We start from the raw sequence: 13,533 nt of genomic DNA, 5'->3' as shown, positions 1-13,533 counted from the left end.
TAACCTTAGAACACAGAACGTCAGGCTTGTAGGACCTAGACCAATTCCTTTTCTATCGAGGAGAAGGCTGAGGCCCGGAGGTCACGCTCCGAATTAATGGCAGAGCCCTAACTTCCAGCCTGTGGCTCTCTTCCCCCCGCCCCGTTCATTTCAATTCAACAAGGGTTGCCTGCTCGCTACGCCCAGGGCCAGCTGCTGTTTTTGGTTACGGAGGCGAAGAAAAGGATTACATATGCTCTAGTTGTCTCCCCTTCATCAAGCTGCTTGGAATCCCAGGGGCTGACCATCTTCTGCGGACTTTCACCAGTTTTGGCCTCTGGGGAAAGGGATGAACACATTCACCCTTGTAGACTGCGTTCTTAGAGGGCAGATGTTCTACATACACATTGTGTCTCCTCTACTGCTAGGTATGGGGCCTTATGCCTACCAGGTCCCTAACACTTGTTAGTGGAGTATCGTGATTCAAAAGTCCGACTGGCACGTTCCGGTTTTGTTGTTTCAGAACCTGCCCACTTCTGGGGAATTTACGTCCTTTTCTTTTGTTTCAGTTTTAGCTTGCCAGGGGATAGTTCTTTTTTTTTTTTGTTAATGCCTTGTATGGCTGGCTGAATGTTCATTCCCAGAGCAATTTGCCAAGCCTGTTACTGGAGAGTAACTCCAGTGAGGAGAAGAAACAAGGAGAGAAAACCCAGATTCAGATCTTGTACTTTGTGACCTTTGAGCCCTTTGCAACTTTGTTTTCTTGTGAATAAAGTGGGAATACTTCTCTTACAAGGGTATTGTAGGGCAAATGAGATAAAGAATGATATGTGTAGGATAATAGTACACATTTATATGATACTTGATTCGGGATTTTCTGTGATGATCTGCTAACCATTTATTATTTCTTTTCTTAATCATAGCATTTAAGCCTAAAAGAAAACTCTTTGAAAATATTTGCATCAGCTGATGTCTGTTAGGTCACATGATGGGAACATGGACTTTGAAATAACTTATTCATTACATTCCTTCTAGGGCTAAAATATTAGTTTGGACCGGAAGCACCAGGCTGAAAATAGAAGTATCTGGACACCTTTAAACTGGAGGAGAGGGGGTGACTTGTCCAACTCTGAAGCATGCACCCCTCCAACAGAACTGGGCTGGGGAAACATGCCACAGATTTCCTAGCTTAACCAGTGAAGAAATGCTTCGGGGCAGGCTCCTGTAGAAGCTGTCCAGTGTGCTTGGATTTCTTAGTGGAAGCTTTGTTTTTTTGAACATCTCTTCTCTGTGATAAGGAAATTTGAAGCTATACCTCCTCTGCTTCAGACGTTCAAGAGACCCCTAGGCCTGTGAAGAAGAAAGGATTCAGCACCTTCGCTTAAACTCAGCGAGTACCCATTGTAGACACTTAAAATAAAGGCGGCTTCCCATTGGATTGGTGAAATCAAGGGTGGGAGAATCTGCCATTGCTCCTGGAAAGAGAGATGGCTGAACAGTTTTTAGTGGAGGAGAATACTCACGTGAGGAGCATGAGGCAGATTTAAGCCAAACCGAAGTAAATGGCCACCTCTGTCTTAGAAGGAGCCAAGGCAGTCTCTTGGTGAGTAGCCCATTAGCCATGTGACTTAAATGAAGTCTGCTGTGGAACAGCTCCTCGGCTGCTTATTTTTTTAAAAATTTTATTATTTATTTTTACTTATTTTTTAAAATGCATTTTGTGAGGGTGTTGATTCAATGACAGAGCTTCAGTTCAGTAGACATGTATTAAACCTTGCATGTAGTAGGCACTTTATGGTTTCCAAAGTGCTTCCATAAAGATGCAGAATCTCAGAGTTGGGAGTTGGCCACCTAGTCCGAGCCATCCCTGAACAGCGTTCCTGCCATGTGCTCATTCACTGCTTGGAGACTTCCAGAAAGGGAACCCCCCCCAACCCCGCCCTTTGGGGCATCCCGTTCCACCGTGGGATGGCTCTGATGGTCAGGAAGTCTTTCCTTAGGTCAAACCTCAGCCTCCCTCGGCTCAGCTTCTGCCTTTGGCTCCTGGTTCTGCCCTTGGGATCCAGTCAGAACAGAGCCCACCCCTTTTCCAGGGGGTGGGCCGTTGGTTATTTGAAGGCGGCTGTTGCACCCCTTTTAAGTCATACCCCTTTGCCATTGTTGTTGCCCTCCTATGGACACCCTCCAGATTATCGGCCTCCTTCCTAAACTTCGGCATCTAACACCAAAGCCAGTCCTCTAGAGATGGTCACCCCCTTCTTCCTGGCCCCTCTATCTGTGTTGATACAGCCCAAGAGCCTGTTGTTCTTCCTGCTCTCTTGGACTGTTGATGCTGATTGAGCCTTCACTCCACTCAGACCCCTTGATCTTTTATTAGTCTAGCCCTGTATCCCCCAGCTGGTGCTTGGGAGGTTTTCCCATCTCTTATGTCACTTTTTCCTCATGATAACCCTATGGTTGTCAGCTAGGGGGTGGTCTTAGGTGAATGATGTGGCCAGAGCCGCATTCCTCATGAGTGGCAGCATTAAATGCCCATCCAGGCCTTATGACTCCAATTCCAGCCAGGGCTCTTCCTCTGACACACTTCGGGCCACTGTGTGAGCCACTTCCCAAGCAAGTTAATTCCTTTTAAAGCTGTCAGAACGTGAAGGTTGGCACGGCAGTCTTTTATCGAGGATGTTACCATTAGTAAATTGCCTCAAGAACCAATCAGAGAACTTAGCTCACTCAGCCTTACCAGGTTTTTGTGGGGGTTGGATGGAATCATTCTTTTGGAAGTGTTTGGGCACAATACAAATGTCAACTATTATTATTTACAATTAAGTAATTTCCATCATTGTAGACGGATGGCAGATGTTTGGGATGTGCCGAGTTTTTCTATCCATGGAGGTCTGGCCAGGATGCCTCTTAAAGAATCTTAACAGCTCTGCCTAAAATGAAATTCCCTAATTCATTCCAAGATGTTTTAACTTAAAACAATCTGATTCAATAATCAGGGTTAATTCATCAAACATTTAAATGCCTCCTTGGAGTCAGGAAGACCCAAGTTTGAAACCTGCCTCAGATCTTTAACTAACTGTGTGACCCTAGGCAAATCATCTGCTTCAGTTTCCTCAGCTGTAAAGCAGACATAATACCAGCACCTATGTCTCAGGGTTGTTGTGAGGCTCAGATAACATAATATTTGCAAAGTGGTGCTAGCTATTATTATCATTATTACTACTCCTGTGGGCAATGATTTGTGCTCAAGTCTGGGAATAGAAAGATGAAAAATGATATAGTTCCTGTCCTCAGGTAGCTTATAGTCTGTTGGGGGAAGAGATGGGTATGGACATTTGCCCATGTTATCCTCATAATAACTCTGAGAAGTGTTGCTATTCCCAGTTAGGAATGAATGAAAAATATGAGGCTCAGGGAATTCTCCTCTCAGACAAACGTCGAGCGTGACAAGATGAGGCAGACCAGGAGGTGGACAGAGCCTGGTGCCAGGCCTCCGGAGCCTCCATCCCAGCTCAGTCACTGGCTACCTCTGTGACACCGGGCAAGCCGCCGGCCCGTCTGGTCCTCGGTTCTGACTTGTAGAGTAAAATGCAGAGCGTGAGGAAGGGGAGGGGCTGTGCTGTGCCACCCAGGATTCTGTCTGTGGCAGCAGCCCTGAGGACCCCTGGGTGCCCAAGATGGAGGAGCCTGACAGCCGCCCCATGCCCAGAGCATTGTAAGGTGTAAAAAAGAGCATTCCTGTAAGCCGTCCTCAGGCAGGCAGTGCTCATCATTATTACCCTTAGTTTCACAGAGGAGGGAGCTGACACTCAGGGAGGCTGAAGGGACTTTCTTGTGGTTATACACCGAGTCATCTTCAGAAGGGGAATTTTGAAGAAGCCTGGACTTGGAGTCAGATAATCAGGGCTTACATCCTGCCCCTTGTCACTCCCTCGCCTCTCTGGGCCCCAGCCTTCACATCTGTAGGAGGAGGACTCCGAAGGCCATTCCAGCTGCAGATCTGTGAGCCTGGGATCCCAGGGCCCTTCTGACTCCCTCAGATGCACTTTGCACTTTCCCAACTTCCACTGTGCCGACATCGTCGGCTGCCCCCAACTTCCTCTTAGTGCTACAGGAACTTAGTTATCAAAAGAAAGTGGTGAATGGTGTGGTTGAACAGTGAAGGCTCCTCGTTTCAAATACAGCTTGTCATCGTGGGCACTTCATTCCTCCTTTCTCTCACCCTCCTTCTTTTCTGGACAGATGGTCCCAGATGCATAGAGGCATATTTTTAGGGGGACACTCCTGCACCTGGGCAGTGGGTCTGCCCACTTGTAGTTCAGAGGGTCCAGAAGGGCTCACTGACATTGAATCATGAGTCTTTCAGGGACGAGATGGAGTTGGGAAGCTTGGTTAAAGATGGCGGCATCACAGGAGGCTAAGAAACGCACTGTCATCCTGCCCCTCTGTCTCTCCAGGTGGAATTATTTTTTTCTTTATGATGGCTCAAAGGTAAAGGAAGAAGGGGACCCAACCAGAGCAGGCATTTGCTATTTCTATCCTTCTCAGGTAAGCCACGTGGTATTTTACTCCACTCCCACAGTGCGGTTTTTAGAAATTGGGGCCCTCAGCTGTGTGTATGATCTGGGAGTGAGGTTTTGTTTTGTTTGGAACATGCACAGGCGTGGCCCCAGAGATCTCTGAGGTGCCTCTCAGGTGCCTGCTACCATGTGGTGTCCTGAGGAGGACGCACAGTTCAGATGAAACCCAGCCCCTGCCCACATAAAGCTTATAGCTTATCCCCAGTTCTTCACATGGCTGGTTCTGGTCTTGAAATCTCTAGATTTTTTTTTTTGCCCTTCTGCAGCCATCACTGCTCACCCCCCACTACCTTCCTTTTTCTTGAGCCTCCCCTTAGCAGAGTAGATATTGATGTCTGCCAGTACAATGACTGTGACTTGGACAGTGTCCTCACCTTTGTCCTGGAGTAGACGCCTCAGTTTGTGCTGCTGTGGTGTCTTGGTCCCTAGATAAGATTGCTTTAGCTGTGAAAGGCGAGGGTGTTTATGCATGTGCCCATACTCGGTGCTAGGCACACATTTGGTGCTATATAAATATTTAATCCTCTGCCCTTTCCGTGTAACAGAATGATTTGTGCAAGCATCCACTCCCCCTCCTTCGTTCAACCATCCACATAGTGGGTGTCCCTTCTGTGGCCAGGCAAGAGGTGAAGGATTTCAGTCTCTTCTTTGGCGTCCTTTCCTTTCCCACAGACCGTGCTTGACCAGCAGGAGTTCCTCTGTGGGCATATTGCTGGAGTTGTCCGCTGCATTTTTGAAATTTCTGGGTCTCCTCCCAGTCTTGTTCGTCTGAGGAAATTGAAATTTGCCATAAAGGTTGATGGGGATTACCTTTGGGTGAGTTAAAAATCTGCGTTGATTATGGGAGGTCAGACAGAGGTGGCCACATGTGGCCTCAAGGCTGCAGGTTCCCCACCTCAGGATAGGCAGTGGATTGCTTTGGGCTAGGGAGCTTCCAGTGAGGAAAGTCCCTCTGCCAGTGCAGGTCGGCACCCCTTCTGAATTCGGAGCCCTTGGGAGATGCCCAGAGTCCTCAGAGCTGAAGTGACTTGCTGAGGGCCCCACATCTAGGCATTGGTTCTTAGTAGAGAGCTATTTAAAAACAATGATTGTGGTTTGGTTTAGTGACGGAAATGGTGTAACCGCATTTAGACAGTGTCACCTCTTTAGTTGGAGAGCCCAGGGCCCATGGTATTATTCGCTGCTGGTGAGGACAGTCACCGTCTGGCCTTCTCTGCAGCTTCTTTCTAACCAGACAGCATTGGGACTCACTTGCCCAGTATCTGGGAGCTCCATTTACTCTGATTTACAAATTGAGTTCCACCTTCCTGGTTACCTTGGTTCATCAGAAACATGGGCTGGATGGCCTAAAAACCATAATGCATTTAGGGGCATCACCTTGAGTTTGGGGGAACGCAAGAAGATTGATGCCGTTTCCTTTTCCAGTAAGCAGTCTGTGTATGCCTTCTGTAGCCAGTCATTCGATATATTCTAGAATCAAATTAGTTATATATTCTAGAATTAAAGGCTTTTCAAGCAGAAGGGAACCTTGGACATCAGCTAGTTCAGTCACCTCATGGCAAGGATGAAGATACAGAGGGGCCCTGAGGCCAGAGAGCTGGGCCAGGATCATGTAGCCATCTGTCTGTCATTTCCAAGGCGGCTTCCACGTTAGAGCAGCGTGGCTCCTTGAAACTTTCTGGAGAAGCAGGGCAGGGCAGCAGTAGTTATTGAATAGCTACCCTGTGGCCACCATGGTGCTCAGCACTCAGAGGCCTTGTCTTCTGCCCATGATCTCACTGGGGACATGAGAAATTCACCCATGGAAAAATTAGAAATATTCTAGATATTGCATAATAAAGGGTTAAGTAGAATATAAATCGGTTGCCAAACTGTCAATCATCCAGTAAATATTGATTAAGCACCTCCTGTGCTTAAACAGGCAGTCCTGGGGATATAAAGAAAGGCAAAAACAGTCCCTGCCCTTGCTGAGCTCAGTCTAGTGGGATATATGATATCAGTGAGAGGGCTTTCAGCAAAGAAAGAGAGAAGAATGGGTGGAAGTGACAGGAGAGGCATTTGAGCCTGGTCCTGGGGGATGAGGATTTGAACTGCAAGAGAAGAGGCAGGAAGACTTGCTGCTTTGGAGGTCAGCAGGAGTTGTGATGAGGAGGGCCGCTGAGGATGCTGGGCTGGAGTGGAAGCTTGTGCTGGGGGAGTCTGGGTGGTGGGTGAGACTAGACCCTGGACACCTTTAGTGCCCCAGTAAGGGAGGCTGTGACCTTAGGTATAGCTTTGTGTGGTCCCTCTGTGTCTGAAGGTGCTGGGCTGCACAGTAGAGCTCCCCGATGTCAGATGCAAGGAATTCCTGGATCAGCTGATTGGATTCTTTCGGTTTTATAATGGACCCGTATCTCTGGCTTACCAGGTACGTAGATGCAGATCAGTTGACCCCGCTTCATCTGGCCCCTTTTGGAAGGCGAATGTTACCAGGACACCCCATAATGCTGAGGAGTGCTCTCTTGTCATGTTTATAGGAATGTCCTCTTTCTCGTCATTCCTTCGTCCTTTAGCACTGCGTCTGCAGTCGTTAGCTGTGGTGATTGTCCTGTTGTCACGCCCATCCCTTGTCCGGCTCAGCCCCCTCATCCTGAGGGTTAGACAGCAGGTGTTCACATTCAGCTCCTGGCTCCCAGACCTGTGCAGCTGGAGGTGGCAGCCAGCTTCAGGGCTGTGCAGGGAGTGTCCCCTCCCCAGGGGTCCTCTGGCTCTGCTGCTCTAGAGAGAGTACCGCAAAGGGCCCTTCCCCCCTCTCCAGAGAGCAGTGTTGGCTACCAACGACCCGGCCAAAAGGGTGTTCTGTCAGGTCTTCAGGTGTAAGGAATTTATCTGCCACCATTCCTATTTTAGAATGGGCCTCAGGAAGAGCTGAGCAGAGAATGGGACAGTTTCATCGACTATATTCTGAAGAACACCAGTGAGCTGCACAAAATATTCAATTCCCTTTGGAATTTGGACAAAACAAAGGTAACCTGACCTCTCTCCTTCCCCCTTATTTATTGCATATGTGGGAATAATTACTTTTCCAGCCTGTTTATAAAATAGAATGTGTGTATACGTATATGTGTACATGTACATGTATATGTATAGACACCCCCCCCACATATATGGCGTAATAGATATTGCACGTCTGGACACAATAGAGAAGCAGCATGGCAAACTAGGTGGAGTCCTGGTCTCTGAGGCAGGGAGGTCTGGGTTCTAATCTGTCCTTGACACTGCTCTTGTGATTCGAGCCTCAGGCAGCTCCCTCAGACCCAACTTTCAGAGGATTCTGGATTTAGAATCAGAAGGGACTTTAGAGACTGTTGTGTCTGACTCTTCTCTTTTTAATAATAATATCTAGCCTCTACACAGTGCTGTAAGGTAGTCAAAGCATTTTACAGATGCTATCTCACTGGAACCTCACAACAGCCCTGAGAAGTAGGTGCTATTATTATCCCCATTTTATAGGTGAGGAAACTGAGGCAGGCAGAGGTGAAGTGACTTGTCCAGGTCACATAGCTAGGAAGTGCCTCAGGATGGGTTTGAACCCTGGTCTTTCTGAGTCCAAGTCCAGCTGTATGCTGCGTCCCCGAGCCGCCTGTTTTACAGACAGGTTGTGATCTGCATCAAGGCAGGAGTTCCCATGACACAAGTCTTCCCTACCAGCAACATCCTAGACCTTTAGTGTCAATCTGTAAAGGCCTCTCTCTGCCCACATGTGCTCGAGGGTCAGTTGTGTGGGCCACATCTGCTTTTTCTATTCCTCTTGCATTAGAAGTGTTGAGTTGGGGGTCAGAAGGGTCCTTCCCCTGCCAGCATTATCCACACTTGTACTTGTAGAGCTGATAGTAAGTGTTTGGCCACAGCTGGGAAGAGAGAAGGCAAGATTGCAGGTGAGGTGGGGGAGAGAGGCTGCAAAGCCCCTGCTTTTGATGAGGAGACAGTCCCTTTGCCACAGGAGTGGGTGAGACGTGGGCTGGGCAGGCAGCTGGCCTGGGCTCCCATGCTTGCTGCTTCTCGGCATTTTTGATGATGGTGAACGCTATGTCCTTTGGAAAGGCATCTAAGGGAAACAAAGGGGTTTATTTTCCACTGAAAACTGGCGTTCCTGAAGGTTGCCAGAGGAGAGGATTGACAACTCTGTGGCTGCTCCCTCTGTTCTTGGCTTCCATGCTTCTCCAGCTTGAGGTGCCCACCCATGGCTTCCACTATTAGTACTGAGCCCGGCACAGGGGTGCTAAGCAAACATTTCCTGACTTGTTGGCTGCCTTTGGTCGATTTCCAGCTCTGAGGGTGGGTTTACATGGCACCCAACTCACAAACCCACTTGCTTTTTTTAAACAAAATGTCCCCATGAGCTTGGGCTTCAGTCTGTGGCTGGGCCAAAAAGGAACCATATGGGGACCAAACCTAGGGTTTTGGTTTCATTTATATAGCACTGACAAATTAATGACATTTCTGTGACACTTAACTGAAAAGGAAGGTGGCCAGCAGGCAGCTTGTCGGGTTTTCTGATGGGTGTAGCACCCTCAGCTGAGGGCAGGCAGGGTCATTCCTGGCAGGGTGGGGGCCTGGGGCTTTCTCTTCCTGTGTTGTTGCCTGGTGTCATGAGGGGCAGAGAGCTTAGGAAAGCCAGACCGGGAGTGAGTGCAGCTGGAGAGAGGTGGTGGTGGAGTGGGAAGTTAATTGTAAGGTGCTAATTGTCCAGGAGGTCTTAGGCCCTTTTTATCACCAGTGTTAGCATCAGAAACCACTTCCTCCCGCTCCTGCTGAAGAGCAGGAAGCAGAGATGCCTTTGTTTACTCTGTGCTAGGGACAGCGTGGCGGGCCGTGTCCTGTCATTCCTTCCAACTCCTAGCTTTGTCCTTACTGCTGGGTTTTGTGACATCAGCACTTTTGAAGATGGGAAGCTAGGCCGGGCTAGGGTGTTGACTCCGATCTTACCAGGGAGCACGCTCAGCTGTTCTAGAGTTAGGTAGGACTTGGCCATGCCCTGCCGAAAATTCTCTTCCCTCCTTCACCTGGTCCTTGTTGTCTGTCGTCTTATTTTTTTCCACAGGTGGAACCCCTCCTGTTATTAAAAGCCGCTCTCATTCTGCAAACCTGCCAGCGATATCCTCACATTCTGGCCGGCTGCATCCTCTATCAGGGACTGTGAGTAACTTAGCTCCCCCTCTTGTTTATTGCAGTGGTCATGCTTCAGAATTCAGCCTGGCACTGACCTCTTTGTCCCTAGCTCCCTCCTGGCTGTGCTGTCCTGAGGGTGAGCCAAGTCTCTGGTACTCTGGGTGCTGGCATGTGTTACAAACAGAAGATGCCCCAGATTTGATTTGGGGGGGTATGTGGACCGTGTTCAGTAAAGCCAGAAGGGATTAGGGGAAGGGTGGGCTGGGATTTTTCACTGTTCAGTAGAGAGAGATGAATTTCTTTTTTAATGATAATTTTTTTTCAATCAGTAAAAATCTTTTTTTTTCCTTCCTACTCCCAACTTCCCCCCTTTCCCCTCCCCCAGTTGAGAATGGAAGAAAAACCAAATTTCTGTTGTGACATATGATGTCAAGCCCAACAAATGTCTGCATTGGCCATGTCCAAATAATGTGTTATTCTGTCCTCTTGAATCCTTCATCTCTCTATCTGCAGGTTTCATCATTAGTCCTTTGAAATTGTTGTGATTAGAGTTCCTAATTCTTTCAGAGTTGTTTGTCTTTACCATAGTGTGGTCATTGTCCTTCTTGTTCTTCTCACTTCACTCGACATCAGTTTATATAAATCTTCACAGATTTCTCTGAAACCATCCCCTTACATAATTTCTTATAGCACAATAGTATTCTATAACATTTATATACCGTAGCTTGTTTAGGCTTTCTCCAATTTTTAAGCATCCCCCCTAGACTCTATGGAAATCCTATTTTATTAATTTTTAATTTAATTTAATTAATTTCATTTCATTTTTACCCATGTAGCATTAAACTCAGTTTTGTTGGGTAGGTTTTTCTTGGCTATAAGCCCATACATACCCTTTGCCTTCTGGAATATCGTATTTCAAACTCTTTGCTCCCTTATAGTGTTAGCAGCTAAATCATTCATAATCTTGACTGGCTTCTTAGTCCTTGAATTCTTTCTTTCTGGCTACTGGAGGTATTTTTTCTTTAACCCGAAAGCTTTAGACCTTTGCAACCCTTTCTTCCATGACTTTAATTTATTTTCCAGATTTTTCTTCTAGCGGTCTCATTTCATGGATTAAAACATATTTTAAAGGCTTGCTTCTTCTTTTCTAGGAATTCTAGATGAACTTGTGCCCAAATTATGTTTTTCTTTGAGGCTTTGCTTTTGACGTTTTGGAGTTATTCCTTCCTTCTGTGTTTGTGTCCTCAGTGTCCCTGTCACCACAATAGCTTTGAATGGTAGGATTCCCTTTTTGTTCTTATTCTTCCAAGCTGCTTCCTATTTTTAGACTTATTGTTAGGACAGGGCTTTGCCACGCTTCTGGAAAAAAGATCTAGGCTGGTTCTGTTGCTGCTTTCTTGGGAGTATTGAGTCTTGCGTTATTCAGGATCTCAGGGGCAGCTCAATCTGGAGACCTGTGAGCTTACAGTGCTCCCAGAGTGGTCTGATTCAGGACAAAGTCTAATTGCTGGCCCCCAGTCTGAGCTCTGCAAGTTCCAGACCTGGCATTGGGTCTGAGCAACAGTAGACCACTGCTAGGCCCAACCCCCACCTGCCCACTGGGAAGTGTTGTTGATTCAGATCAATAGAACTGTAGGTTTTCCTTGGCACTGGAATTACTGTCCTGGGCATTCCTTTGCAGGCTTCAGGTTTCACTAAAGCTAGAATTGAAATGCCCTGCTCTGCTGCTGAGGTCAAAGACATCACTGTTGTGTGCTTCTGAATTGTTCCTACAGAGCCTCAGGTTTGCTGCCATTCCTTATTTGGAACACCCGCTTTGGACCCAGGTCCCCTCCTCAGTCTGTTCTGGACCTGTTATCTGGAATTGGGCAGTGGGCAGCAAAGCCACCAATTGGCACCCATTCCTGCATTACCTGGCATGGGTATGGGGCCTCTTCTTAGGAGCACAGCCTGACCCTATGATGCGATCTAGAGTTTTAGGGGTGCTGGGACCCCGAGATCACGACACGCAGGTCCTGCCTGAAAGAATTCGACTCAAGCCTTCTTTGAGCCAAAGACAAAGTTTATTAAAGATCTGCCATATTAGCCAGACTCATGAGGAATCTGCCGGTCTGTGAAGTATTAGCTAGATTGTAAAAATCTGAGCAGTGGCTAGATTATAAGAATAAGAGCATCTTAATAGAGACAAGATGGACCTTATATACAGAAAGACTAGGAGTGGCCAAGTAGCCTATGAGGTAATAGAACTCCAGGGGTGGCCAAGGGAGAATGGAGCCTAGATAGGATTAAGGGTGGAAAGTGGCCTGGGGACACTAGGTTAAGGGTAACCTAATTGGGAGATTGGGTGTAGCCACAATGAAAGGCCAGTTGATGAGATTATAGTCTCAGGCCCGCCAGAGATTTGGCCATGTGGGAAAGTCCAAGGTTTTTCCTTTTTGGGGTATAACTCCCATGCTCATTACCTGGATGCTAGGCTGCTGTGCATGGCAGGCTCCTGGCTAGAGCCCTATGCCAGTGTCTACACACTTCCCTCCCGATGCTGATCGGGGTTAGAAAAATGACTCACTGTCATTTTGTCTTTGATTCTCCCATCTGGATTCTGTCTGGTACATCTTCTGGATCTCTTGGGAAGAGTTTTAACGGGGAGGGGAAACTTGCTGAACCACTTCCTCCTGCTTCGCCATCTTGGTTCCTGAGATAGATGAGCTTAAAAGGCCATTTTGTTATCAGGTGAAAACCTGAGCCCTGAAGGGAATGAAGGACTGGAAGTAGAGCTGAGAAAGACGGGTTCATTCTAGGTTTGGGTACAGCTTGTGTAAAAGCAGGGGCCTGGTAGGGATGATGCCAGGTGTGGGGACCAGCTCCTAAGACAGTTTCACTGGATGAGGGAAGTGGTAGGAAATAAGCCTAGAAGGGGAGGTTGGAGCTCAAATGTCAGGTTGTGGAGTTTGTTAGGGTCGGGCCCGTGCTTTAGGCTGATTACTTTGAGAGTGTGAGGATGTGTGAATGGAGAGGAGGCTGTTGGGATAGAATTGATAAGACTACTGATTGAATAAAGGGGGAGGTGGGGTTAGGGAGACAGAAGGAATAAGAAAGACTCTGAGGTTGCAAGAGAGAGGATGGTGGTTCCCTGAATGGACATTGGGACCATCAGAGGAAGGTGAGGCATGGGGGAGAAGATAAGGAGTTCAGCTTTGGACTTGCTGAGTTTAAGATGTTGATGGGTTCCTTGAGGAGAAGGGGGTGATATAGGACTGAAATTCCAGAGAAGAGCAGAGATTAGGGTGAGATAAATTACTTGCTTGATTTGGGAGTCATCTGCATAGAAAACCCACTAGGGTACCTGGGATCACCAAGGAAGAGAGAGAGAAAAGGACCCAGAGCAGAGCCTTGGGGGAAGCACGTACTCTGTGGTGTGAGGATGGCTGATCATTTAGCAAAGGAGGAGGAGAAATCAGGTGGGAGAGCTAGGTCAGAAGCCAGAGGGCCAGATGGTTGACAGAGTAAGAACCTGCAGGGGTCAAGTAGAATGCAAAGTCTTGGATTTAGTAGTTAACAGATTACTGGTAACCTAGGAGGGAGTCATTTCCGTTGAATGTTGGGCTCGGAGGCCAAATTGCAACAGGTTGAGAAATGTGTGAGTGAGAAAATGAAGGTAATTAGCTCAAGGCTTCTTATGCTTTTTCTATTTGTGACCCCTTCAGCGACCCCTTCAGCACCTCTTAAACTATGAGTTGCAACACCACATGGGGAACCCACAGTTTAAGAAGCGTGGGTAGACATTATTTTCTATGCATTTGTGTATGAAAGGGGAAAAGATACA

At 47.4% G+C, this 13,533-nt stretch overlaps 1 protein-coding gene across 4 annotated transcripts in view; it reads left to right on the top strand.

Annotated features, from left to right (window-relative positions):
* Positions 1-13,533, top strand: part of HPS4 (HPS4 biogenesis of lysosomal organelles complex 3 subunit 2) — a 28,634-nt gene that overhangs the window by 883 nt on the left and 14,218 nt on the right. For 3 of the 4 annotated variants that reach the window (XM_020996492.2, XM_020996489.2, XM_020996491.2), the window contains exons 2-7: positions 1,015-1,582; positions 4,437-4,527; positions 5,232-5,375; positions 6,859-6,966; positions 7,449-7,565; positions 9,643-9,737. In XM_020996492.2, the coding sequence (XP_020852151.1) occupies positions 1,542-1,582; positions 4,437-4,527; positions 5,232-5,375; positions 6,859-6,966; positions 7,449-7,565; positions 9,643-9,737 (596 nt within the window). In that variant the 5' untranslated portion in view covers positions 1,015-1,541. Of the gene's footprint in view, positions 1-4; positions 408-1,014; positions 1,583-4,436; positions 4,528-5,231; positions 5,376-6,858; positions 6,967-7,448; positions 7,566-9,642; positions 9,738-13,533 lie in introns of those variants that run through there. The other variant, XM_020996490.2, reaches the window with a different exon arrangement.

This window comes from Phascolarctos cinereus, unplaced genomic scaffold, assembly GCF_003287225.1.
Source record: "Phascolarctos cinereus isolate Bilbo 61053 unplaced genomic scaffold, phaCin_HiC Scaffold_4;HRSCAF=312, whole genome shotgun sequence".
Lineage (NCBI taxonomy): Eukaryota > Metazoa > Chordata > Mammalia > Diprotodontia > Phascolarctidae > Phascolarctos > Phascolarctos cinereus.
The sequence above is the reverse complement of the archived record's forward strand: the minus strand, read 5'-3'. Positions and strand labels throughout refer to the sequence as shown.